We start from the raw sequence: 24,789 nt of genomic DNA, 5'->3' as shown, positions 1-24,789 counted from the left end.
ATGTGTTTCACAAAAAAAAATATTGCTTTTATGATGAAACTCGATTCATACCAAACATTTTTAATTTTCAAATTAAATTTTCATAAAAAAATTTCAAAATGTGAGAAGTTCATTAAAAGTTTTGGATTATATTAAAAACTTTGATTTCGTGTAAGTGTGAATGGCTGTAACTTTATAACCTGTTATGTTACAAAAAAATAAACCTTAAATTTCAAGAATATTTTTGTATTTATAATACTTACAAGTATTCTAAGGATCTCAATCCTTTGAAAATATCCGATGTAAAGTCAGTGATATCGTTTCCTTTGATGTCCCTTAAAATAAAAAGATTGCATTTAAAATTAAATAATTAAGAATATAATTTGAATCAATTGATTACGAAGTTATTAAAATCACATTGAACATAAAATACTCACAAAACAGTAACTGAATGCAAACCAACAAAGGCTCCATTTTCTATTTTCTCGATATTGTTATTTTGCAAGTTTCTGTAATAAAGAGACTAATTAACTACTAATTAAAAACTAATTAAGCTAAGAGACTAATTAAACTATTTCTCTGATGTTAAAGAATGATAATGAATTCAAAAAATGTCTGCAATTAAAATATGATGCAAATTAAAGCGTACATTAATGTTAAGAGTGAAATAAAGAAATGTTTGTAAATGCTTACAAAGTTCTTAAACTTGACATTCCGTTAAAAGTATTACGCTTTAAAATTTTCAAGGAAGTCCCCGTAAGGTTACTGAAAATAAAAAACATTAATATCTAAAAAAATATCTGACACAAGAAAAAAACAGACAGAAAAACATGCACAAAATAATATTTAATGATAGAAATACATAGCAAAAAATATTTGCGAAAAGCTTCAGAGTTATAAACTAAATAAGCATTCTATATATTTTCCAACACACAGCGGGCTCACACCGACCATAGTACTAACGTAAAATATCTGACGTAAACAGATCATGGGTCAGAGTTCCTTTGTCGTCGGGGTGACCGTGGTTTTCGTGGTTTTCCTCTCCACACAAATGTTGGTTAATTCCATCAAAAATGTTCTCCTCGAAAGTAAATTTCTTCCAAAACATGATACAGGAGTTTTCTTGTCTTCGGGATTGGGTTCAAAATTCCAAGGCTATGGAGTTGAACGTAAGTAATCGTAATCCCAAAATTGAGTTGGCTGTTCAACGAAGATTATAAACAAAATATTGTCCAACACCGTGATTCTGTTCTAAATTAATAAAAAATACTAAAGTTCAAATTATTTTCCAAATATTAAAATTATACGCAATAAAACTTAAGATTTAAAAACAAAATATTAAGACATTATAAATAATTAAGATCGTTTTCTTTGGCGAAATCGTATTTTCAAAATTATTTATCAGTTTTAACAGTATTTTTATGAAATTTATGTTAAAATGAAATAAAATCTACCAAAATATTAGTTAATTTTTAAGACAAGTTTATACTGCAACAAAGGCTAAAGCTATTCTTATTGCTAATTTATGCTATTATTTGTATTTCTTCGAATTCCTACGATCAATTTATTTCCTTATTTAAGAAATTGAACGTGTTTTTTTTTCTCTTTTTAAAAAAATTAGAATCGTCTATTATTATACAGCTCCATAAATAAAGGCTTTTCAGAGCATTTCTTTTGTCATCAAATGGGATGAGGACAATTAATAGTATGTTGGTGGAAACTAAGAAAATTTTAAGCCTCAGAAGAATAAGAGTTTTATTTTATTTATTTTGAATTTTTTAGATTAAAAAAAACTATCCATGAAAACATTCAAAATATCAAAATTCATACGAAATATGTCTTGTTATGGTCTAGAATGACAGAACTTAATACGAAAATACACATGCAAAGACAATGTAGAATTGTTGTTGTTGTCATAGCCAAGTAAGTCAAGGGGAGCGATTGCTCTTGTTCTCCAGTGGCCCAGTCTATGTCCGAAAATTCTGCACCTGATGCTGCACCCATATGTCATACCCGTTTATAGGGCAAACCCCTTCATTCTCTTACAGATCGTAATTTTGACCTGAATCAGAGATCGATCACTCTCCAATTCAGTACCTCTAGAGCAGAGGTCACCAAAATGGTCTACATAGACCCCCAGGGGTCTATTTAACAAAAGCGGGGGTCGATCTGAGCCAGGGGGTCGAATGGGGGTCGATCCGAATCGGAAGGGTTGATTGGGGGTCTAAGAAAAAACAGTTATTAATACGCAAATCACACATACCTAATTAAGTATGTAAAATTTGCGATTTTTTCTTTAATTGACCTTATATCAGTTTCTTTATAAGACATAAATTAATAAACGTATATTTATTCGGGTGAAACAAGTATTTACGTACCAGCGCGCAGTGGCACGAACTCAGTCAGCACAGTTAATAAGTAGTCATATGCATATGTGCGCTTGTCCAAATGTCACGTGTGACGAGCATTGACGTTACAAACGCAAATATCATACGCAGTTTCAGCTATCTATGCAAACTGTGAACATAGAATATTTGCAGTGTCATTATTAAAACTTTTATAGTTTCGGATAATTAGTTATTGTTTTGATAAAACCATTCGTTTAGTTTATATATCAATTTTAATTATCAATGCATGTAAAAAAAGAAGGTAAGCATTAATAATATGGATTTGTACAGCCCGCGACAAAACTATAGCACTCTTTGTATTTTTTTACGAAAATTACAAAATTGAACAATTTTGACGAAAACTAAAATTGACCAATTTTTAACCCAATATAGCGAACCTTGCAAAAAAACACCAGGCACACCCATCTCATTGATTTAGAAGGAATAAATCTTTAGTTACTTTACTTATTATTTCTACTTATTCATAATTACTTATTATTTAATGAGCATTAAGTACTTAAATTTCAAAATTAATATATTTTTCATAAAACTATTGTTACACAATGTACTATTACTTTAATAAATACTTAAAATCATAAAATAAATGTACAAACTCTGTATCAAATAGAGTTTTATTTTAAGTAACAGAAAATTACTTTTATGGGGGTCGATGGAGATTTCGAAAAATTATGTAGGGGTCGATGATCAAAAAAGTTTGGCGACCCCTGCTCTAGAGGTATAATTTGCTATGGAAACATGAAGGAATTTGTGACCAGACAGATTTAACGTACACCTGACACCATTTACTACACGGGGAGCCTTTTGCAGGCTGGACTTAAACTCCCGCACTCACGGACGGGAGTCCAGTGCCCTACCAACCAGGCTATCTCGGCCCACAATGCAGAACTAAATTAATTCTATTCCTTTCGAAATATTATATTCTGACAATTTTACAAGGAAACAGGGGTGAACAATGCGTTCAATTGCATGAACGAGGTTCAGGGGAAATTCGTAAAATCCAAAGGTATTTTTTCGTCTATTTAAAAAAATTCTACAGTTTCTTTTTCAATGTAAAACATTGTGCCGCTTTATCAATTTTTTTCCTGGAATTAAAATTGGAATGAAAAATTATCCCTATGCAAAGTTTTACAATAGTTTAAAGCGCCGACTGCGTGATGCTACAAAAGTGTAGAGATATTTTTTGCTATGTTTTAAAAATATTGTGCCTTAAACTATTGTATTACCAGTCTTTGAGAAAAATTTCAAACAAGACTGTGTTCATGTGTTTATGAAAACTGTGTTTTATGTGTTATTAGGCTTAAAGAATTTTCTGCACCCGAGCAAAAAAGTTCTATTGCATAGTATTTACATTTTCATTTTATTTGATTAAAAATTTTTATCGATATATTTAGCTCTCGAAAATAGGCGCCCATTTTCTCAACTTGCCAGACGTGAACGCTTGAAACTTGTCGACTGTCATTTTATTTTATATATTTTTTAAGTGAATGATATTTTTAATCAAGTAATGCCTTACCACTTCAGTTTATTAGGATTATTTATTTAATTTTGATTTGAGTTACAATTATTTTACAAGTTTAAAACGCATTTTGGAACCGAACACCGTAATAAAATGTTTCTTTAATTTAACAACTATTAGTATTGAAAGTGCACACACTAGAATTCAACTAATTCTGTGTAAAAGTGTTATTTTAGTGTATCTTCTTTATTCGAATGTTTTTTTATTAGTTGTTTAAAACTGTTTTCAAAGAGTTAATATGTTCTAATAAACATTTCATGTTTAATATTTAAGGATTTACCTTATTTGCAAAAAAAACTCAATTATAACTTACAATGTGGGAAGGTTTGCCAATCCATTGAAAGCATCGGATGATATTTTCATAATCGTCGGATTATTTTCAAGGACTCTAAAATAATGAAAATTTTATTACAATTTTTAACACAGGCCTTACTTCCAATTCCTAAATTTGTAAATGAAGTGCTTCAAAGATAAATGAAAAAAAAGGCAAAACGACTTACAATAATCGCACATTTGTCAGTCCTTCGAAAGCAGAGGACGATATCAGGGTCAGTCTATTGTGACTTAGATCTCTATGCACAAAATAAATAAGTGAAAAGTAAAATGTATTACTCTTTAAAATGTAAAAGTGTTAAAAATAATACTACATTAAAGTAATTAATTAAATTCTTTTACAAAACAAATGCTAGGAATATAATAAAATCAATTAATTAGTTAAACGACAATCTATAGCTATAAGACTATCTTAAAACTACTGATGTCTGTAAAATTTTATTCAATAAAAGATCAAAAAAAAATATTTAAAATACTTACAGTTTATACAAATTTCTCAAGCGCAAAAACTTGCTAGGTGGCAAAACTGTCAGATAATTATATTGCAGAATTCTGAAAAAAAATTTTTTTTCAATAAATAACTACACATAAAAAATAAACAATTTATCTGCCAATTCTATTTCTACAACACCATCAAAATATATAGAAGAATTATATAGGGTGTTCAAAATGCACGAAAATTTTCCAATATCTGGAAAAATGGACATCGTATCAAAACTCTAAATGTACGACTGAAGATGCACTCAAAGATTCCAAACTCTACCCCTCAAACATGTTAGGCCCCAACCTACAGGAGCATAGTCTTGATAAATTTTGCAAACTCTCAAGCAAGTATATTTTTATGCTTGGAACCAGAAATTTATTTATCGAGACATTTTTATTTTAAAAATTTTTGTACGATCTTTATTCTGCAATAAACATAATACAAAATGTGGTACTTTTTCTTTAAAATCTAAACCTGCAATAAAAGCTTGAAGTTTTTTAAGAAATTAAATTTTCCTCCCATCTCAGATCAATAAGACTGAGGTATCATTTGATGCATATCTTGAAAATATTTTATACGTATAGTTTTAGATTTTTTTACTGATTGAATGTGTTCTTCTCAAATTATTTGAACGTTTTCATACAATTTGGACAGCTTTTATGTCATGTATTTTTATTAAATTTAAAGAAATTACTGTCATTATATATACTGATAAATATAGATTTTATAATTTATATAGTTTGCTTCGGCTTAAGTATCTTAAATAAATTTTTGTTTATAACTTATCTTAAGTTACCTTGGCTCTTATCATTCTGAATATAGTAAAATAGCATGAAATTAAAAATATTTTTATGGATCGAAAAATCCAAGATTTTTTTTTCAAAAGGGGTTGGTGTCTCAACAAACTTAAAGACGTATTTTATTTTAACAATCCCGTTGAATAATCTGATTCATATTTAGAGTTATTAATGTTCAACTCCATAACCTAGTAATTTAGATCTACTCCCAAAAGACAAGGAAACTACTGGTTTAAGTATTGAAATAAGCTCGATATCCTGGATGAGTTGTTGAGGGGAACGAGCTAAAGTTTATTTTAAAAGAAAAGGAATACCACAAAAATCTAACTCAACAGAAAGGATATGTTAATCCATAATGTTTGTCTATCATAAGGAACTTTTTACGTCAAAACAATAGTCACTGAAAGTCGGATGTATTATACCAATTTACCAGACAATGCTGGGATTCAAACTTTGATTATCTCGTTTAGAGACAAGTACTTCATCCCCTAAGTCCTATGTTTTCAAACTTGTCAAATTTATGGCATCCTAACGAAATTTAAAATTATTTCTTGGAACTATTAACTTTTCAAATGATGGAATAAAGCTTGATATAACTATTCGCATAACTTTTCCGATGTCTCTTTTCCAGAGATATTTATTCCTTGGGAGAGCAGCAACTACATACTTACAAACTATTTGCAGTTTCAGTAGCCAAGCCCTAGAATACCTAGATAAAGTAGCGTCACTCTTTTTCTTGATATCTTTGCGTCGCTTCAAATTTTGATTGGCTTTCACCGATCACGTGGGTAAACAGTCGCTAATTTGTTGACTAGTTTGAACGACATCAGTATCATTGCGAATGATCTATTATTTTTATTTTCGCCTCTCTTTTTACTTTTTTTTTGTTTCATACTTTTAAAGGTATAATGACAGGTTGTTGCGCATTTGGGTAATAAAATAAATCAAATTTAGGCTTTAAATTATATTGTTTACTTGTTGAAGATCATAAGAAGAAACGACGGAAAATATGTACGGATAGAATTCACAGAGATTAATGGAATCCAAATGAAAACAGTTGATTGTGTGAGGTAAGTTTGGAATTAATTTATTTATTCATCTGTTACGAAATTTACATAATATTATTCATTAACTGTGTAGAGCAAAAATGTTTCTCTTTATTTCAATTAGAGATTTATCAAATTCAATGCTAATTATGTAAGTATGTTCACCTGAAAGAAATGAAAATAGATTACAAACATTGTTTTTTAACTCAAATAAGTTTTTCTTTAGAAAGCTTTAAAAATATATTTTAAGAGCCTTTAAATAATTGAGTGTCAGAATTAAAAATAAACTAGCGTAACATATTTAATATTTTTCAAATGAAGGAATTTTAAATTGCTTCGCTTTAATAAGATGATCCAATTCCAATTTGAACTCTTAGTTTCTTTATTTTTTATTGTTTTAAATATCTCCGGCATTATACTTTAACTTTGAGATAGTGAAAAATAAATTTGTTATATTTAATATATATCAAGAATTAGAATAAGAATTCTCAAAGAAATACTTATTAATTTTTGAACAAACCAGAACTTGTCTATTTTGTTATTAAACGGAAAAAAGCTCCCATTTACTAATTATTGACTGTCTTATCATATGCCTTAATTTGAAAGTATGGAAACCGAGTTTTAAGAAAAACCAACTGTTAAAAAATGCGAAGTGTTTTGAAAAAAAGTTACAGAATGTTTGGAAAGACGAAATGAGAAAGTGTTACCCATAGATAAGGTATTATTTTCCCTAAATAGAATCAAAATAAAAATATAAATTCAGAAAGAAAAAAATACGAATTAAAAGAAAAAGTAGTAAATATTTAAGTTGTCTTCAAGAATATGAAAGTATTAATCAATAAAAAGTCCCGTTTAAGAACGGGAACTCGGCAATTCTACATTGAAAGTTGCGGTCACAAGAGAATTGCAGTCGCCAAGATGACGGCATGTCGCTGCTTTATCTAAGTATCTAGGGTTTTAACTAAAAACTATCTTCACACATGCATGAAGATAAGAGGAGCTTTCCCTCTGAAGATAAGGCATTTTATATGCAAAAAACTGAAAAAAATTTAACCTAACACTCTTTTATTTTAAATATCAACAGAATAACTGTTAGAGGATTAATGTTGGACTTGAAATCTCTGGGACATAGCAGCGCCCCAAAATTCTATGGTTCACGTTTTCTTACTCTCTGCCATAAAATTGTTTTATAACATATATTCATGGAAAGAAAACATTTTGTATATTGTACAAATCTATTCGAATAAAATTACTGTCCTCTTTAATTCAAAATACTTACAATTCTCCCAAAGTCCAGAAACTTGAAAAATCTGTGTTGTGCAGATCTAGGCGATTGAAACTGAAATCCCTTAAGACAAAAACAAAAAAATAAAACAAAAAAAATTAGAAATCTGTAATAAATAAATATAATATTAATAACTATGTCAGTTTTGAAACAAAATATGCTTGCATAATGTATTTTTAGATCAGGTGGAATTTAGATAACTAATACATTGTCAACTAATAAGTTTCTAGATACCTTTGGAAATGATACCTCAGGTTCACATAGGAGTCTAGTTACTAATGTAGGGGAGTTAATTGACATGAATCGCAGGAAAAAAGATGTGCAAAGTTTGTCTGACAACGAGAAGGTCTTATTGTCGGGTATTACAGAAATAGCCAATCCTTCAGGAGCATACCTACTTAGCTGAAATGCTCTCAATCTAAACAAATAATAATAGTAACTTTGTGATACAATAACAAAAATGAGGCACTGATTCTCAGAATATATTTTGAGTCAGGTGACTCTCGCATATGGCTGGTAGAGGCAATTGGTTACTGTCCAGAAAAATATCAAAGAGCCGCACGCACTTGATAGCCCCCATACTCCAAAAATTTAAACAAGAAAGTTTCATGACTATTGTGGTATTGCTCTTAAGGAATAAACTCTAATTGTAACTTTTCGGTCACCGTCTTATTTTACTTCAATTTTACTCTATGCTTGAACTCAGCTTTAACCTTAACCATGAGCTTTGCTGACTGAGTTCCCCGAATCGAGGCTTCATTCCAACTTTAATTCTTACGACTGGTGGCGGGTTTTTTTTATTGACATTATACGCGTGGTCTGGTATATTCTAAACTTGATGTGACAAACTATTTTTTAAAGTTCTGATTTGTAAATTTACTAAAGAAGCCTCTCGCAATTATGTGGTTGTCTCCTTTATTTCAATTTTATCGTCATTCTTATGATATTTATAATACTTCAGCACGAGAAGGGGACCGTTATACCTGAGCCTAATTATGATTCTACATGTAACTCATGCCATCTGCTCAAATAATGACTAAAAATACTTTAATCATAAAAGTGCTCGATTATTAATGGACCATAGAGAAAATCCAAAAATAAAGTATTACAGATATGAAGGTTGTTTTTGTTTTACTAAAAACACTGATTCGTTTGTTCTATATGAGGATAGAAATCGAGACTTCAAGTATGGATAGAAATCTCGTAGCAACTAATCATAGATCAATGGTAATGTAAAATTCATTCACATCCCCACTCCAACACAAATACTCCGTAAGGCAACATATCTACTTCTTATTAATGATAGGGTTAATTTATGCAACCACTCATAAGTCTTTAACTACAAAGTACAACTACACTGCTAGGTTAACGTGGTGCAAACAACAGCGGCTATAGATCTTTCATCATTGATCACATTCTAATTGTGATGTCAGCCTGGAGAACGACCTATGCAGAAGGCACTGAACCAACGGTAAAATTAGGAAGTGAAATAATGGTCTGGAGGTGTTTTACCTTGTATGGACAGTGTTCCTTTTTCTCAAATTCATGATAAACTCAACAACAATGTCTATTGCATTATTCTTAATTGCAGAGTTTAACAGTCATAGACAATTAGCAGTCGCAGAGTTTTACTGGTTAGACCCAAGTTATTTCCAGTATGTATTGCCAGCTACCATGTTACGAGGTCCACCAATAATTGGTATGGAAATAAGTAAATTGGAAAAAAGGCAGGCCAAAAAAGTAGCTAGACAGACCAGTAAGTTGGTATTTGGTATCCAATTGACTGTCACCTAGACAGGATAGTCAATTACTATCCATATGACTGGCCGACCTTGAATTCTCATTTCATTTACATCGAAAATCTCTATGACGAGTTTGAACACCTAATTAGAAACCGTTCGAAATCAGCGAACGATCTTACATGACTTCTGCAAGCCAGATTCTATTTTATTTTATAACTGTCGCTGAACAGCCGACCCAATATTTAGGTTTGCGACTTGTGATGTTCAACTCCGTAGCCTTGTAATTTTGAACCCGATTCGAAAGACAAGGGAACTCGCGGATCAAGCATTGGGAGAAGTCTGCCTTCGTGGAGGACTTTTTGATGGAACTAATCCGCATTTGCATTACATGGAGAGGAAGAACACGAGAACCTCCCATGGTTAGCCTAACGACAAAGGGACTCTAACCCATGATCCGACTACCACTGAAGGTATTTCACGTCAGCAATGTGGTCGGCGCAAGCCGGATGCGGATTCGTATCGACCATCCATTGCCGGAATTCGAACCCGGTTCACCTCATTGGAAAGCGAACGCACCATTCCCTGAGTCATCGCGGCTCCTGTAAGCCAGATTGAAGAAAATACCACCATCTGTTATTAAAGAATTGTGGCTTAACTACCACTACGAATATTAAACATCAATTCACTGGTATATAACACATGCTAACTTGATTCAATCACGAGGTACCTTTTGATAGATGAAGGTTGGCATGGTCGAAAACTCCGCCCCCAAATTGGTGACCTCCGGGCGTGATTCGTACACGCAGAAACGCCCACTTCGCAGAAATCTTAACAGTAACGCCTACTTCGATGGATGATCCACATTGAACAGTTGACTTGCTACTTGTGATAGCGGCATCATCCACCTCCTCACTCTGTGGCTGCTCAGTCTCGTCTCGAACATACACACAACGTCGGCCAGCAAACACAAACCGTTCATCGGATTCTATCTCTGATAAAATTCTGGTGGGTGAATATTGTGGCGTAACTACCACTACGAATATTAAGCATCAATTCACTGGTATATAAGACATGCTAACTTGATTCAATCACGAGGTACCTTTTAATAGATGAAGGTTGGCATGATTGGCACTTCTTCCTCACAGAGTCTCTAGAAAACATGCCATGGAAAATAGGGGCTATAACTGCTTTATACTCTAGCGCCTATTAAATATGAATAAATGTCGCTATTACTTTTTTAATTACAGGTGCCCGAATACATTTTTGGAGATAGTATATTCAGCATTCAAATTTCAGCAAGTAAACTCATGAGTTAATAAGAAGTATTTTATTTATGTTTATTGCTATCAACTATTTTTCTGTCCAAGATTATTTCTCTTCATGGCACCTATTGAGATATCACAATTAAATAAAAACTAAAAAAAGAGAAACTTTAATCTAAGAATAATACTTTTGATATAGATTTTAACATTAACTCGCAACTGCCTGATTTTATTTTTCATAATTTAGATTTCGGTAAATAAAATAATTTGAACAAATTTATTGAACTTTTAAATAAATCTAACTACTATAGTAAAATTTATTCAAAATTATTAAAATGCCTGCACTTAGCATGTGCTGAGAAAAAGAATTATAATAATTACTTTTAACTATAGCGGGTACTTTTTGTCACAAAACGGAAGCTTTCCACTATAAATATGCACATATTATACACAACATTTTTAACAAACATTTGTTCAAAGTTGGAACATTTTTAACATTTGCAACATTTTTAAGAAGCATAGAAATTATAATTATCAATACTTAGTAGCATATTATCATGCAATTTTACCGAAATTGTAACACGATGTTAAAATGAATCATGTTTGCAAATAAGTTGATCCAGGTTATTGAAGAATCATGTTCAAGAAGACTTTGCTTGATAATTAAGTTAAATCCGACGTTTTACATGAGGAACTTAATGCTATAAATAAGGATTATAGTTATGTGAATAAATAAAGCAGTTTGTAACTTCAATTTAACTGAGAAATGCTTTAAAAAGTATAAAACATTTATCAGTTACGTAACTAATGTCCATGCATCAATTTAAAAGCATTTTTCTTTTTTAGTTGGATAGTGATTATTACAAAAATTTAAAAATACTAACTAATTATATATTATTATAAAACGTCCAATTTTATGCATCTTAATGCTTTTCTGTCAATTCGTTAAGTGTAGAAGTAGGTAAAGTATATGAAATAAAATGCGAGGTTCTTAATGTAATTGCCTATTATTTTTAATATAAGGGTTAAATATAGTAGGCTTAGAAACTATAATGAGAGATTTTTACTTTATTTTAACTTACAGTTTCCGTACTTTTTCTGGAAGATTTGAAGGCAACATTGAAGCATTTTGATGCATGCAGGAAACATATAGCCCGACGCATGTGCAATGCTTTGGACAAACAAGATCTGAAATTAAAAGTATATTATTTCATGCATGTTCTTTTTTTAAAAAAATCAAAATCTTGCTTTTTTCCTGATCTAAAGTTATATTTATAATTTGAACAACAAACAGAAATTACTTTACCTTTTTGGTTGAAATATTATCAAAGTTTTTTTTTTTTATTTTCTGGAAGTTGGAGATAATTTGAAATAATTCTTCGATATTTATATTTTTGTAAAAGATGCATTAACCTATGAGAATTGCAGCATCATGCAGAATATACAAATTTTTAAAATTCCATCCCCTTATCCAAAAAGCTGTTCTTTTCATTTTAAGCCTATCAATTCATCAGTAATTACTTTCTTAATTGTAAATTTCTTGTAATTACTTTTTTAATTTGTTTTCCTGATACAAAAGGTTATCAAATTCTCCTCACCTTAAACTAAGTGTTTATGATAATTTTATGCTGTGATATTTTATAAATTTTAAAACTTTATTTTTTATTCAATTAGAGACAATAACAATTTCGATTATAGACACAATATTGCAAAAATTGAAACCTTATACATTGTTTTGAATTATTTAAGACTTTTAAAAATCCATTTTAAAACCTTAAAATCTATTACAGTGAATTTTACATTTTCCTAGCTTCAATATATTTTGAAAAGCTGTGTTCTTTTAAATATTCAAACGAGAATCTAAAATAAAATGTTATGTTGAAAGCACAAAGAAAAACTGATTTTGAATTTCTCACTCTAAAAACATACTGAATAATAAATCTAGAAGTTTAAGCTGACGGACAAGAAGTGTTGCTCAATCTTAATAAATCCTAAGCACTTAAATACTTTAACACTAGAAGGAAGGAGGAGACCACTTTCGTCTATTGATCTGTACTTCAAAAAATAACTTACTGAAAGTATTGAATATTGATAACTTTTAATAAAAGCTTTAACAAACTTAAAAGTAAAACTTTTCATATAAATCTTTTTATTAACTTTCCCCATAAAGAACCTTATACCTGGGATAATGGGAAGGACTAGTGTTGCCTCTATGGTATTTCGGTAGGGACTCTATAACTCCAGGTAAATTTGGGTATAAAGTGCTCTTTAGTACGCATAATATACCCTAGTCTCAATATAAAACAGCAAGAATATATTCAACTAGTATTTATAGAGAAAAGTAAACTCAATTATTTAAGAATCTAATGTTTGAGTAAAGATGAAGCGTCAGTGCTTCTTTTAATGAAATATTTTTGCTAATAAAATCGTTTAAAATGCCATACGATTTTGGTGACCAATTCTCTAATATATTTCTATTGAATTAACTATGATTATATTTTAAGATTTTAGATGCCTAATTGATCTGCACGCAAACAGTCTTGGAAGAAACACAGTGGTCCTTCAATCTTTCAGGTATACAGCAATGATCAAAAGTCTTTCTAGTGTTAAATGTATATAAATAAAATTGCGTGTCAAAAATAAAACAGTGTACTTAGTTAATTAGTATTAAGGCGTATTGTGTTTGACTTAGTATATTTGTATTCATTTTCGTCGGAGATAAACTAAAATAATATTCACTAAATTTAGAAATAATAGAAAAATCTAGATACAACACCACATAATAGCTCATCATCTCCGTGTGGACAGTTTCTAATTCCATCACAAAGTTTGTTGATAGGCAAACATGAACTTCTGTTATAACATTTATACTGTCCAGGACAATTATATGGATCTAAAAAACAAAAAGGATAGATTTAAATCTTTAAAATACAATATTGCTATTTCTATAGCGGTTTTGAGTCAAAAAATTTTACTTAAGCTTAGAAAAATGAAATATAAGTGGTAATATTAAATTGAAATAAAATATAATTTTTACTGCCTTTACAAATCGCATAATTATATCAAATCGCAACAATTATAACAAATCGCAATAATTATATCAATTACGAGAGAATGTCCTGCCTTTCAATTATTAATAATTTCTTGTTACAAGATTTCTTAATTGCGATAGAATAGCGTATCAATGAACTTTTTACTGGTTTAATTAAATTAAAATTAGACTATATCACTAATTAAACGTAATTATTTTAACTAACTCGTAACATATTTCCAAAATATTGATCAAAGGTGCCTCGTCTCTAAAATAACTGTATTTCATCATAAAGCATTTTCTTTCAATTTTATTCATACAATCTAAATACAATGATATATTAATATTTTTATTTTATTATATTTATACGCAATTTTGTTTGAACTTATTTGATGATATAATTCCTAAACGATATACTAATTCTCGTTAACTATTAAAATTACCTCCCATTTATTTCTTCTTATTTAGTGACACAATCTGTATTCAAAGCATTATTTTTATTCCAAGCGCAGTTGATCGCTTTTAAAATCCAGGTAATTGTTTATTTCGTTTTGATAATCATATTAAAGAAAAATACTTGCATAAAATCATTATGATGTAATGTATTTCATTATAATGATGTAATGTAATGTATTTCATTATCAGATTGTTCTTCGTTTCTGATGAAAATATCGACTTTAAAAAAGCAATTAGTACAAAAAAGCAATCACGGAGTTTGTAAACAAAGTGATCAGCGTTGCAGTCTTCTTAGTTATTTAAAATATCGTTTTATCCCTTGCAATTTTTTTTTAAATTTTCAGTTTCATAAACTTACTTTTTTATTAAATTAAAATAAAAATTTATATTGCCTTATTACTTAATTTTATTATAGCATACCACATTCTTCTTCATCTCCTCCCCCAATACAATCCCACTTTCCATCACAAACATACATTGTCGGAATACAGTAAGAATCTGGACATTTCACATAATCTTTTGGACATTTAAAGTTCTCTGCAAAACAAAAATTAATCTATTATCAGGAATTGTATTATATTATCATAATATATTATCAGGAATTATATTATATTATATTATATTATAATAATATATTATCAGGAACTATATTTAACATGTTATCAGGAATTTCCTGATAAGGTTATATGTTGAATTCATTATAAGTTTTGAAATTATTATATATTTGTAAATACTTATTTAAAAAAAATACTTTTAAAATTAAAATACAAATATCATATCGATTTATTAAGTGCATTTAAAAATAAATAAAACGAAGCTAATAAAAAGCTGCAACAAAATCATTTTTAAATCATTGAACCCGTGTTCGTTTAGAATAAAACTATATTTTACCTTGACAGTGATTTAAGAGTTCATTTAATTAAAAAATTTAGCGAAACTTATGAAGATTATAATGAAACTTCCAAATTATTTTTACCGCTATCCCGTTTTTTTACAATTGCAAAAGTTAATTTTAAAAGATAAATAGTTTCTGAATGATTATCTCAGCAGTTTTCATTAATTTATAAAGATTCTCCTCCAGCAAATGCACTGAGTTCTTAAAGTTTAAGCTTGTCTGATTGAAAACGCTGGTAAGTTTCTTGTCTTTCGTTTTCTGTTGCATTAGCTTCATTTTAACAGATCTTAGATATTTTTGTGTCTCTGATTTCAACTCTGCAATCGGGTTCTATCTTCAAGCTTCAGCTTTCTTCGTCTAAGAAACTTTCCGTCTAAGAAAGAAATTTTTTGTTTAGCTAAGAAATTTTCCGTCTATATTTTATCGAGATGCACAAGTTGCAAATGACTGTGTTTCAATGTTGAGACTAACTTTAGGCGTGTTAAGGCACATCATCAGTATTAAAATTGCATAGGAAACCATGACCGGAAGTGTCATCATACAGTGCTAGCTACAATTCCTTATTATGAATTGCTTCTTCCCGTGCTTCAGAATAGGTCATAATAGGAAAGCGGCCGCGTAGGACGATATCTTCGGGCAAAGGTACCTATACAATTTTACTCCTGATGATGTGCCTTAACTCACCTAGAAGTTTTTTTCACAACATTTAAGTGACCCCTTATTATATATAATGTTTTAACACATACATTTCGTAAAGAAAATAGACTAAAAATGTCATCGAAAAAATCTGTAGCTTTAGATCCAAACTAAATTCAGATTTGAAATTCCAATACCCAAATTAAGCAATATCAAGTTATTGTAAAAAAGCAATAAAAAATTTGTTCCCCAGTGTATTCCTAATATTTTTTTTGAAACTTGCAGAACAAATTTCAAAGGACTTTATGTTAAATATCAGTATATAATATTCTTATCAGTATATGGAATAGACAGTACTCTAATAATATTAGAGCATTAAAATTTTTAAAACAATTTTGATTATTAGTTCCTTGACGTTGTTAATATGCTAACTTATGCTCGTTGGCAAAATAATTCCGTTTTGCAAATTGGAAGTAAATAATGATGGAAAAGAATAGAGGATATTCTCTTCACTAACTTTCCTACATAAATTACAAGTAAGCGATTTAAAATGTCGTGAATAATTTAAATATCAGAGTAAAAAATCAGGCAACAGCGCCAGAAATCCTATCAAATATAATAGAGAAATCTTAATAAAACGAGACTCAAAACCAAATAATTCTTGATTTTATCAAATCGTTTATTTATTGAAAAAACATGATTATTATAATTACTTGGCCAGTTCTGTAGTGCTTTGAGAGATGGAAAAATCGGAAACATTTTGATATACTTATAGAAATGAAAAGAAAAACTATTTTCACTTCATGGTATTTTTTGCTAAGTTGACATATTATAAAATGACTTATATTTTTTTTTATTGAGCCTACAGAAATAGAGAAATAAAGTTGGTCATTGTTCAATGTAAAAGAAGTGTTTATTATATTTTATTGATATTTGCTTACTTATATATTTATATTTTTTAAAAAAATGCAAGTTACACTTTTAGCAAAAATTATCAGGAGTCATAATAGATTTATGTTATAGATCTCAGATGATTCTGTTTAATCAATTTAATTCTTAAAGTTCTGTTTTGCTAATGCAGGAATTATAATCTAATTATGGAGAAGTATACATTTCTGTTACAGATCTCTAGATGATTCTGCCTAATCGATGTAATTCTTAAAGTTTTGTTAATTCATTCATTTGTTAAAATAGATGTGTGAACAACAAATACAACTATCATATATAGTATAGAATTAAATCTAAGAATAAAAGAAGTATTCTAACCGCAATCCTTAAGATGGCTGACATCTCTGCATCCTAACTGATACCCATACTGATCAAATTCATAAATACATCTGAAATTAATAGGTCCATAATGTCCTGTGTGGCATTTCATGTATTGCGTTGTATTTGTACAACTTTCATTGGACTCAAAAGCTAAATTTTAAGAGAATTATTTTTAATCAAAATAATTTGTATTTGAAAAAAAAGTTCAAGACAATTCGTAATGAAAATAATAATTTTACCATTGCCAAAACACTCCAATGGACCAATTCTATGATTTCCAAACTGTCCCGTTCTAAATGTGTATCCAAATCTAACCTAAAATATTGAATATATGTGAGGAAGGAAATTTTATTATACCGTGCGCTCTGGAAATTAATTAATGTTGCATGGAACTTCCTAACCAGGTACTTCTTGCACTATAAGAAATGAATTCAGATGAGATTGAAACAAAACTTTAATGTCTGAGTTCAAACTACATTCCAGATTAAAAGTTTAAAAATAATGTCTAATAACTCAAGTTTATCCTAAAGAATAGCAAAAAATATCAGAATAAAATCCTCTTCATTTCCAAGTCAACAGCTGTAAGGCCGGATAAACTTCAGCAAAAATCTTTCGTATTTTTGTGTACGGCAGAAATTACTTTTCTTTGTTTTCTCCGAAACAAATAACAGGATGTTAGCAAAATAATCACGATCGACTACAAAGAGCACGCCAGGAATTTCATATTAAAAATTCAGTAAATCTAATATAATAATTGTAACACGCATATTTAAACTGAACAGAATAAAACCGTGGACCGTAGTAGCCCAATGGTTAGAGAATAGAACTCTAGTCCAGAAGGCCCGAAGTTCAATCCACAGCTCCATCGAAGACCCACTGAGTGCATGCAATATACGTGTCTATAAAATCTATGAAATCAAAAGTCCTGTGATTAATCGCTGAAAAGTACAGTGGGTAAAGGGATCTGGAGAAAATTTCCTTCTTCTTTAGATCTGAGTGTAAATTAAGGAAGTGGCCTCACGAATGAGTAGTGCTGCCTATTATCCGTGGGGTTCTGAGCTAAGATGTACTTTCACCCGTGTGGTGATCTCTTGTCAAACAAAAGGTGCACCTTCCTGACTGACGAGCTTGGCATGTTCAAGTGCCATTTTTAAAAACACAATATATGTAATTAAATAAAACTAATATCTTTACTGTGACACAACAAATTACCAAGACAAAAACAAATTCTATAACGGAATCCCTACTTGAATGGAATCCACCAATAATTCAGTAGATTCCACTATAATACTAGAATTCATTATAAGCATTTATAAAGATCGAGAAGAAAAAATGGTTTATATCCATGAAAGCTGATTCTGAGAAGAAAAAAAACAGACTTTTGCACATAGACAGCACAATTTTTCTCCAGTAAAGCTCATCTTCACTGCGTAATAACTCTCAGGGAAAACCAATTTTACACGTTCTGAATTTTTCAAAATTTAGCAATCCTCAAAATGCAACAGATAGCTATCTAATCATCAAATATGGTTAATAAAAGTGTGGTATATAAAATTTCTTCCCCTATCATGACCATATTTCATTTCAAAAGATAGAAAGAATTTAATTACATGAAATCTGACATCGTTCTACCAAATATTGATAATGCACAAATCAAATAATATTTACTTGAGAGCTACAATAATAGTAACTTGAAATTAATATTTCTCTGCATTAATTAAATTCTATCAAATGAAAACAATAAAAAAATTCTCACCTCCAAAACAGGAAGCGCCCTTTTATCTGTGAGGTAACCTTCATCTTTTGACCATTCATATTTTTTAACAGAATCACAATTGCAAGCGTAACTAGTATTTCTGCACCCTCTATTCTCGTAGCAACCACACGTGTTATTCGCTTTTGCACCTCCCCATCTGTACTGCGGCTTTCCATTCCAGGCTACCCACCAGCTCCAGGGTTTTCCTGATTCAAAATGGAATCCAGTACCACTGCATTCCCAGCTAATTTCTTGCCTGCAGTTTTTGGAAGCGTTCGTTAGAGCTTTGATGCTATCCATACCTACAGAGTATATAAGGGTTCGACCATAGACTCCTGGTCCATCTTTATTAGACCTGACGTAAATACTTTCTTCTGAATCATGGTGGACTATAGTAACTACTTTATTTGGTGTAGCACCCATTTGGCAATAAACTGTAAAAGGAGATGCCGGTCCATCCGAGCCATCAGAGTCTATTATGTAATAACCACTGGTACGAATATTATCCAGAATGTAAAGATCTAAGCAGGTTTTTCTGTCTGTGATAGAAAACAAAATCAATTTTCAATCAGTTGGTACATTACTACACTATGCAAGCAAATTGTTCTTTAATAAGTTTCATACCCTATAAATTTTGAATTGCAATTGATATTGTAATAGAATCTCTAAAGAATAATTGATGATACTGCTTTCAACCTTTCTTTATAAAACTCAAAGATAGCATTTTTATGATTTAACTGTAAACGGTAACCATGCAAAAAATAAATAATTAACAAAAAAAGTATTTTATAAAATTGAAAGGCTGAAGATACAGCTGGATTTAGTTTTAAGGTTTTTAAGCTTTAATTAGTTAAATACTTTAATACGTTGAGTTTAGTTAAATATTAAACGAGAAAGAATCTCTACGAAACTGAACGCTTTTTTGATTTGGTATTTAAGATATTCCTTGACAATGAAATAACGTAATCGAATGCAAAAAGCATTCCAATTTTTCGGCACCGTTTTTAAAAATGATACAGTTTTTTTATGGCCCGAAAACGAGCAGTATAACTACAAAAATATGATAACAATATCTAGCACTGTATTTTTTTCTGCAATTTTACAGTTTAGTTACATAATCTCAGCATACGATTCTTTACATTATACTGCACAAGACCGAGTGCTAATTAATGATATGAATCCATTTTATGGTTAATTTACATATGTATATATATATATATATATATATATATATATATATATATATATACATATGTAATATATATATATATATATATATATATATATATATATATATATATATATATATATATATATATATATATATATATATATATATATATATATATATATATATATTACATATGTATATGTATTTTTTTTATATATTTTTTTTTAATTACAATATTTTACAAATTATGTAAGATGTCTCACTGAATTTAGCTACTATACGATGTTAAAAGTGAATTTAAGGAGTAATTATTAAGCTAAATTAATATACATGGGCTTTTTTTTTTTCATTTTTATGACTGTATTTGGAAGTTAGAGGACGTAAAATTTATTATGAGGCAATGCGTTATGCTCTAATCATTTTAATAAATAAGAAAAATTTTCTATACTTTATTTTTCACATAAATCAGAAAATAAATTAATTAATAAATAAATATTATTTAATGCAATACCTGTTTTAGAGCAAAGTTTCTTTTCCTCCCCTCTTCCATTTCTATCTTCTCTTCGAGCTGCAAACGCGATAAAAAAGAAGGATTTAAAAATAACGAAGAGTTTAAATACCTTCATTCAAAAAACTACACCTTTGATCTTTATCATAGAAATAGTACTATCAAAAGATACAATAACATATATTTTCATTTAACCATACGGCTTTTTCATTAGAATTTTGGCTTAGCATGTTATAACAAATTTTTTACTCAGCTCTTTTTCGAGTTAAAATTTTTATTTTATACAGATGTTAATTTTAACTGAGGTGTAAAGAGCTTTATATTATTCTAACCATTCTATCAGTGATGAAATTTAGAAACAAAATTTTATCAACCTTTAACTGATTTATCTAGCTTAAAAGTTAAACTCAAAAATAAATGTTCTTGTCAATCGAAATAAGCATTTGCTTTTATACTGTGGGTCATTGTAAAAGAATGTTTTTTAAACTAGCATTGTTTTATGAAAAAAAGAATGTTATTTTTTGGAGGAAAAAAAAGTTTGCCACCGAGCAATCTAAATCCTTCAAAACTGCTAATGTTGAAAAATCATTTTAACACATGAATTTAAAATCAGCATGCTCTTTAAGAATGCTGAAAGAAAAATTTAGCTTTAAAAAATAAACTTTTGACAAAACAAATCAAAAATCTAAAATTAGAACATCGAAAATTTGCCCTGCGTAGTTAATATTTTCATAAAAAATAGTTATCGAAGAGGAAAAATTTCTAAACTCTTAAGCATGGTTTCTTTTAATAACCTTGGTTGAAATATGAATATCATTATGTACTACAGGCTTCAAGATACTATATATTAATATCTGTATTGGCTCCCAAAATTGCTGCATTGGCAATTTCAGAAAATCATTTTAAAACTTCAGTTTCCACTAAAAGATTTTGAAATATCTAAACAAACAGCAAAGTTAGTTTTTGCGAAAGTTTTGAATTTAAGCATAGCTATGCATAATTAATTAGGCATATTAGAGTTTTTTTTATAGCTATCTCAAATATTTTAATTTAAAATTTTCCTACAACTTTATGTTCACACACCAAATAAACGAAATTAATAAATTTAATTTGCATTGCTACATGAAATAAAATGCATTTCAAATTTAACTTACAACATCCTATTTGTTCGTCTTCATGATATTTTCCAGGGCAGTCGCGATGACCGTCACAAAGTGTATATCTCGGAATACAAGTACCATCATAACACTGAAAAGTACTGTTTGGATTACAAGAACCTGTAAAGTATAAATAACTATCATTGAAATAACTAATGAAAGTAAACCATTTTTTGCTGGCATTGTGAATAAAAATCATGTTACATGTTTTGTTTTTTCTTTTTTGTATAATAAAGATGCTAATATTTTTTAATTTCAACTGATGTAAAAAAAATTTTAAAAAATTATAGGATTTGTAAATGTAACATAGTTTACTTTTCATAAAAGCTTTATATGAAAAAGTACAATGAAAATGTTTAATGGTTTCTGTCTGTTAGACTGTTATAACATTTTGAATTAATTAACTTTCATTCTTTGTGAATAAATTTTTATTTTATATCGAGTAACTTTATACGGTATTATTTTTACTTATTTCATTACGCAGTAAAAAAAAAACTATTAAATTTACGAAAAAAACCGTCAGTTGCTGCGCCAATGTAAAACCTCTTAACTCACGGAAATATTATTATTTAAAAACAGGCGCCTGTTTTACCAGCAGACAAGTGATGTTATTTTATCAAACTCTGTTATTCTACAAAATAAGTATAGAAAAAAATCATAAAATGATGCGAAAAAAAGTAGTTATTGTACAGTAAGTGAAACTGCGTCGTAAAAACTAAAATTTGATTTGACGGCTTTCGAGGAAAAGCATAAAAAAAACATTTTGTCAACCAAAACAGCTTTAAGCCGTCAAATATGCAGAGAAGGATGTAAAAAGAACCGGAGTTTTTTATAGTATAGAATTGTACTATAATAGTCTTAAATCTGTTTCTCAAAAACTAATTTTCGCTAAAATAAAAAAAATAATAAAAATAAAAAATTTTGTTTTGTTTATAAAACATATTTTATTACTGAATCAAATCATACCTTTGCAGTCATGTTCATCCGACTTGTCATAACAATTAGGCAACAAGTCACATCTTTGTTCAAAAGGTATACATTGCCCATTTCTACACTGAAATTCATCTGCTTTGCACTCTCTGTGATCTACAATATTAATAAATATTATATCCTTTTTATCTTTTATACAAAGATCAGCTAGTTTTAACAATATTGTTAAATTGCAAGAAAAGAAATCGAATGATATATAATGTAGGCAAGGTTCCTCTTACCTTTCATAAAGGTAATTTTCTTAAGATTTCATTTCAATGTATGGAATAATTATTGAAAAATGCCATGCAATTTAATCCGTGCCACTATTGTCACTCCATATAAAGGAATATTTCAGGTTAGCGCAACATGTAAACTGGATGACTGACGAACAAAAGACTGTACTTTTCGCAGAGACGTCCATGTTTAGCCTCTAAAGAGATAGTAGGCGTTGTTTGATTTGGAGATAACCTGGAACCCGATATCATTCAAACGTCCTTGAAAGAGATGCATACCAGGGAAGAAATGCCTGTGTGTGAGGTATAGTTCGTTCACCAGGAGTTGGCAATTGGCTCCGCCTTCATCACGTGGTATCAGACGAGACTATTTCGCTATTTTTGGGAGAAGATGTGAACAATCCTGAACAGGGTTGCTATTTGACGATCATATGGCAAAAACATTTATTTATATGCATTTTTTAACATTAAATGTTTCATAAATTTGATGTTATTTCTCTCTTTTGAGTGAATAGTTTGTCCTTTTTGAGACATTTTGCAGCAATGTATTTAATTACGTAAAGTAAGGAAAGGTATAATAGCAGGTAATAAAGCGAAGTAAGTGACTGAAAAAGAATTCACTGTTTTCGTTTGGCGGGCATTAAGGGTTGTGTCAATTTCAAGCGTGAAGACTTTTCTCCTCTTACTCCCGCGCTGAAATGAACTCTTCGTCCGAGAAGGTGGAGTCAAGTGTCAACTCCTGGGGAACGAACTATAGTATTTATTTAGGTGGATGCTGAGACCTGCATATCTTTCCGCACGGAACCGTGAATGCTCACGTGTATATAGATGATATCTTTGATGTTTATGTGTGCTCTTATGCTGGTGCAATAGGTGATGATTTCTGGCTGCTAGAAGATAATATAACGCCGCATAGGACTCGCATCGTGGATGTTTATCTTCAGCTGTATGTTTATATAGAATAAAAGAATAGTAAATTTTCTATATATTTTTATATTTAATATATTACAAAAGTATTTGTAACTATAGATACTTTGTAACTATTTGACTTTATCTATTGCATTATTTTCTTATTTTAAAGCAATTTAAATACTTAATTTAATAAAGATGCATCGTATAAGATTATTTTCAATGTGGTTTCAAGTACGCTCATTACTGAGATACTGAGACTCCAAATATCTTTTTTTTTCTTAACGTCCATCAAAAAGGAACTTTTTAAAACGCAAGCATTATTTTTAACTATCCCCAAACTACAAGTGAGGTGTCAAATGTCATCAATTTTATAAAGCAATAAATTTTAAAAAATACAGAATTGATTTAAGAACACCAACCACATCTAAATTCATCAGAAAGATCTCCACAATCATCTTTGTAATCGCAATAAGCTGCCATCGACACACATTTTGTATTGTGACATCGAAAACTGCTTTGAGGGCACTGTGTCTGAGCTAAAATAATAATAAATAAATTTATAATTGATATATTAAAAGAAATGTTAGCATTTATTTAGCAATCAAGTTGAATAAGTTACTACACAACTTTTCAGATTTTAAAGTATAACTTAAACGATCAATTTCATCTGTGTGATACTTACAGCAACTATCTTCATCGCTTCCATCCCTGCAATCTTCTGCTAGATTGCAAACGAACTGAGTTGAAATAATCTCCTGGTTTCTACACGAAAAGTATTTTTCTGCTGTCACCACTATAGGTGTTGCACTAGTTGATTTCAGCTGAGCAGGAATCGAAGGAAATCGTTCCAAAATGCCTAGCATAAAAATTTAAGAAATTGAAATGAGTAACATAAAAATATTAAGCTGTAAGATATACTTTATAATCTAAGAGCTTCATTT

General features: G+C 29.7%; 1 protein-coding gene and 1 long non-coding RNA gene across 4 annotated transcripts in view; one reads left to right on the top strand and one right to left on the bottom strand.

Moving 5' to 3' along the window:
* Positions 1-24,789, bottom strand: part of LOC107439925 (uncharacterized) — a 72,041-nt gene that overhangs the window by 4,916 nt on the left and 42,336 nt on the right. For 2 of the 3 annotated variants that reach the window (XM_071180001.2, XM_087161868.1), the window contains exons 22-39: positions 24,531-24,704; positions 24,268-24,384; positions 22,698-22,817; positions 21,729-21,851; positions 20,578-20,634; positions 18,896-19,434; positions 17,379-17,454; positions 17,137-17,289; positions 14,760-14,876; positions 13,629-13,745; positions 11,935-12,040; positions 7,843-7,911; positions 4,717-4,788; positions 4,404-4,475; positions 4,217-4,291; positions 673-744; positions 417-488; positions 243-314 (exon numbers count right to left, since the gene is read on the bottom strand). In XM_071180001.2, the coding sequence (XP_071036102.2) occupies positions 243-314; positions 417-488; positions 673-744; positions 4,217-4,291; positions 4,404-4,475; positions 4,717-4,788; positions 7,843-7,911; positions 11,935-12,040; positions 13,629-13,745; positions 14,760-14,876; positions 17,137-17,289; positions 17,379-17,454; positions 18,896-19,434; positions 20,578-20,634; positions 21,729-21,851; positions 22,698-22,817; positions 24,268-24,384; positions 24,531-24,704 (2,203 nt within the window). Of the gene's footprint in view, positions 1-242; positions 315-416; positions 489-672; positions 745-806; positions 1,231-4,216; positions 4,292-4,403; positions 4,476-4,716; positions 4,789-7,842; positions 7,912-11,934; positions 12,041-13,628; positions 13,746-14,759; positions 14,877-17,136; positions 17,290-17,378; positions 17,455-18,895; positions 19,435-20,577; positions 20,635-21,728; positions 21,852-22,697; positions 22,818-24,267; positions 24,385-24,530; positions 24,705-24,789 lie in introns of those variants that run through there. The other variant, XM_087161871.1, reaches the window with a different exon arrangement.
* LOC147816386 (uncharacterized) lies at positions 6,463-13,517 on the top strand. The gene is made up of 3 exons (XR_015433243.1): positions 6,463-6,587; positions 11,937-12,052; positions 13,364-13,517. It is a non-coding gene; the product is annotated as an uncharacterized LOC147816386 (long non-coding RNA).

Source organism: Parasteatoda tepidariorum, chromosome 1 (assembly GCF_982258835.1).
Source record: "Parasteatoda tepidariorum strain Cologne lab strain chromosome 1, Ptep-v5.0, whole genome shotgun sequence".
Lineage (NCBI taxonomy): Eukaryota > Metazoa > Arthropoda > Arachnida > Araneae > Theridiidae > Parasteatoda > Parasteatoda tepidariorum.
Note: the sequence above shows the minus strand (reverse complement) of the source record. Positions and strands in the feature narration are given on the sequence as shown.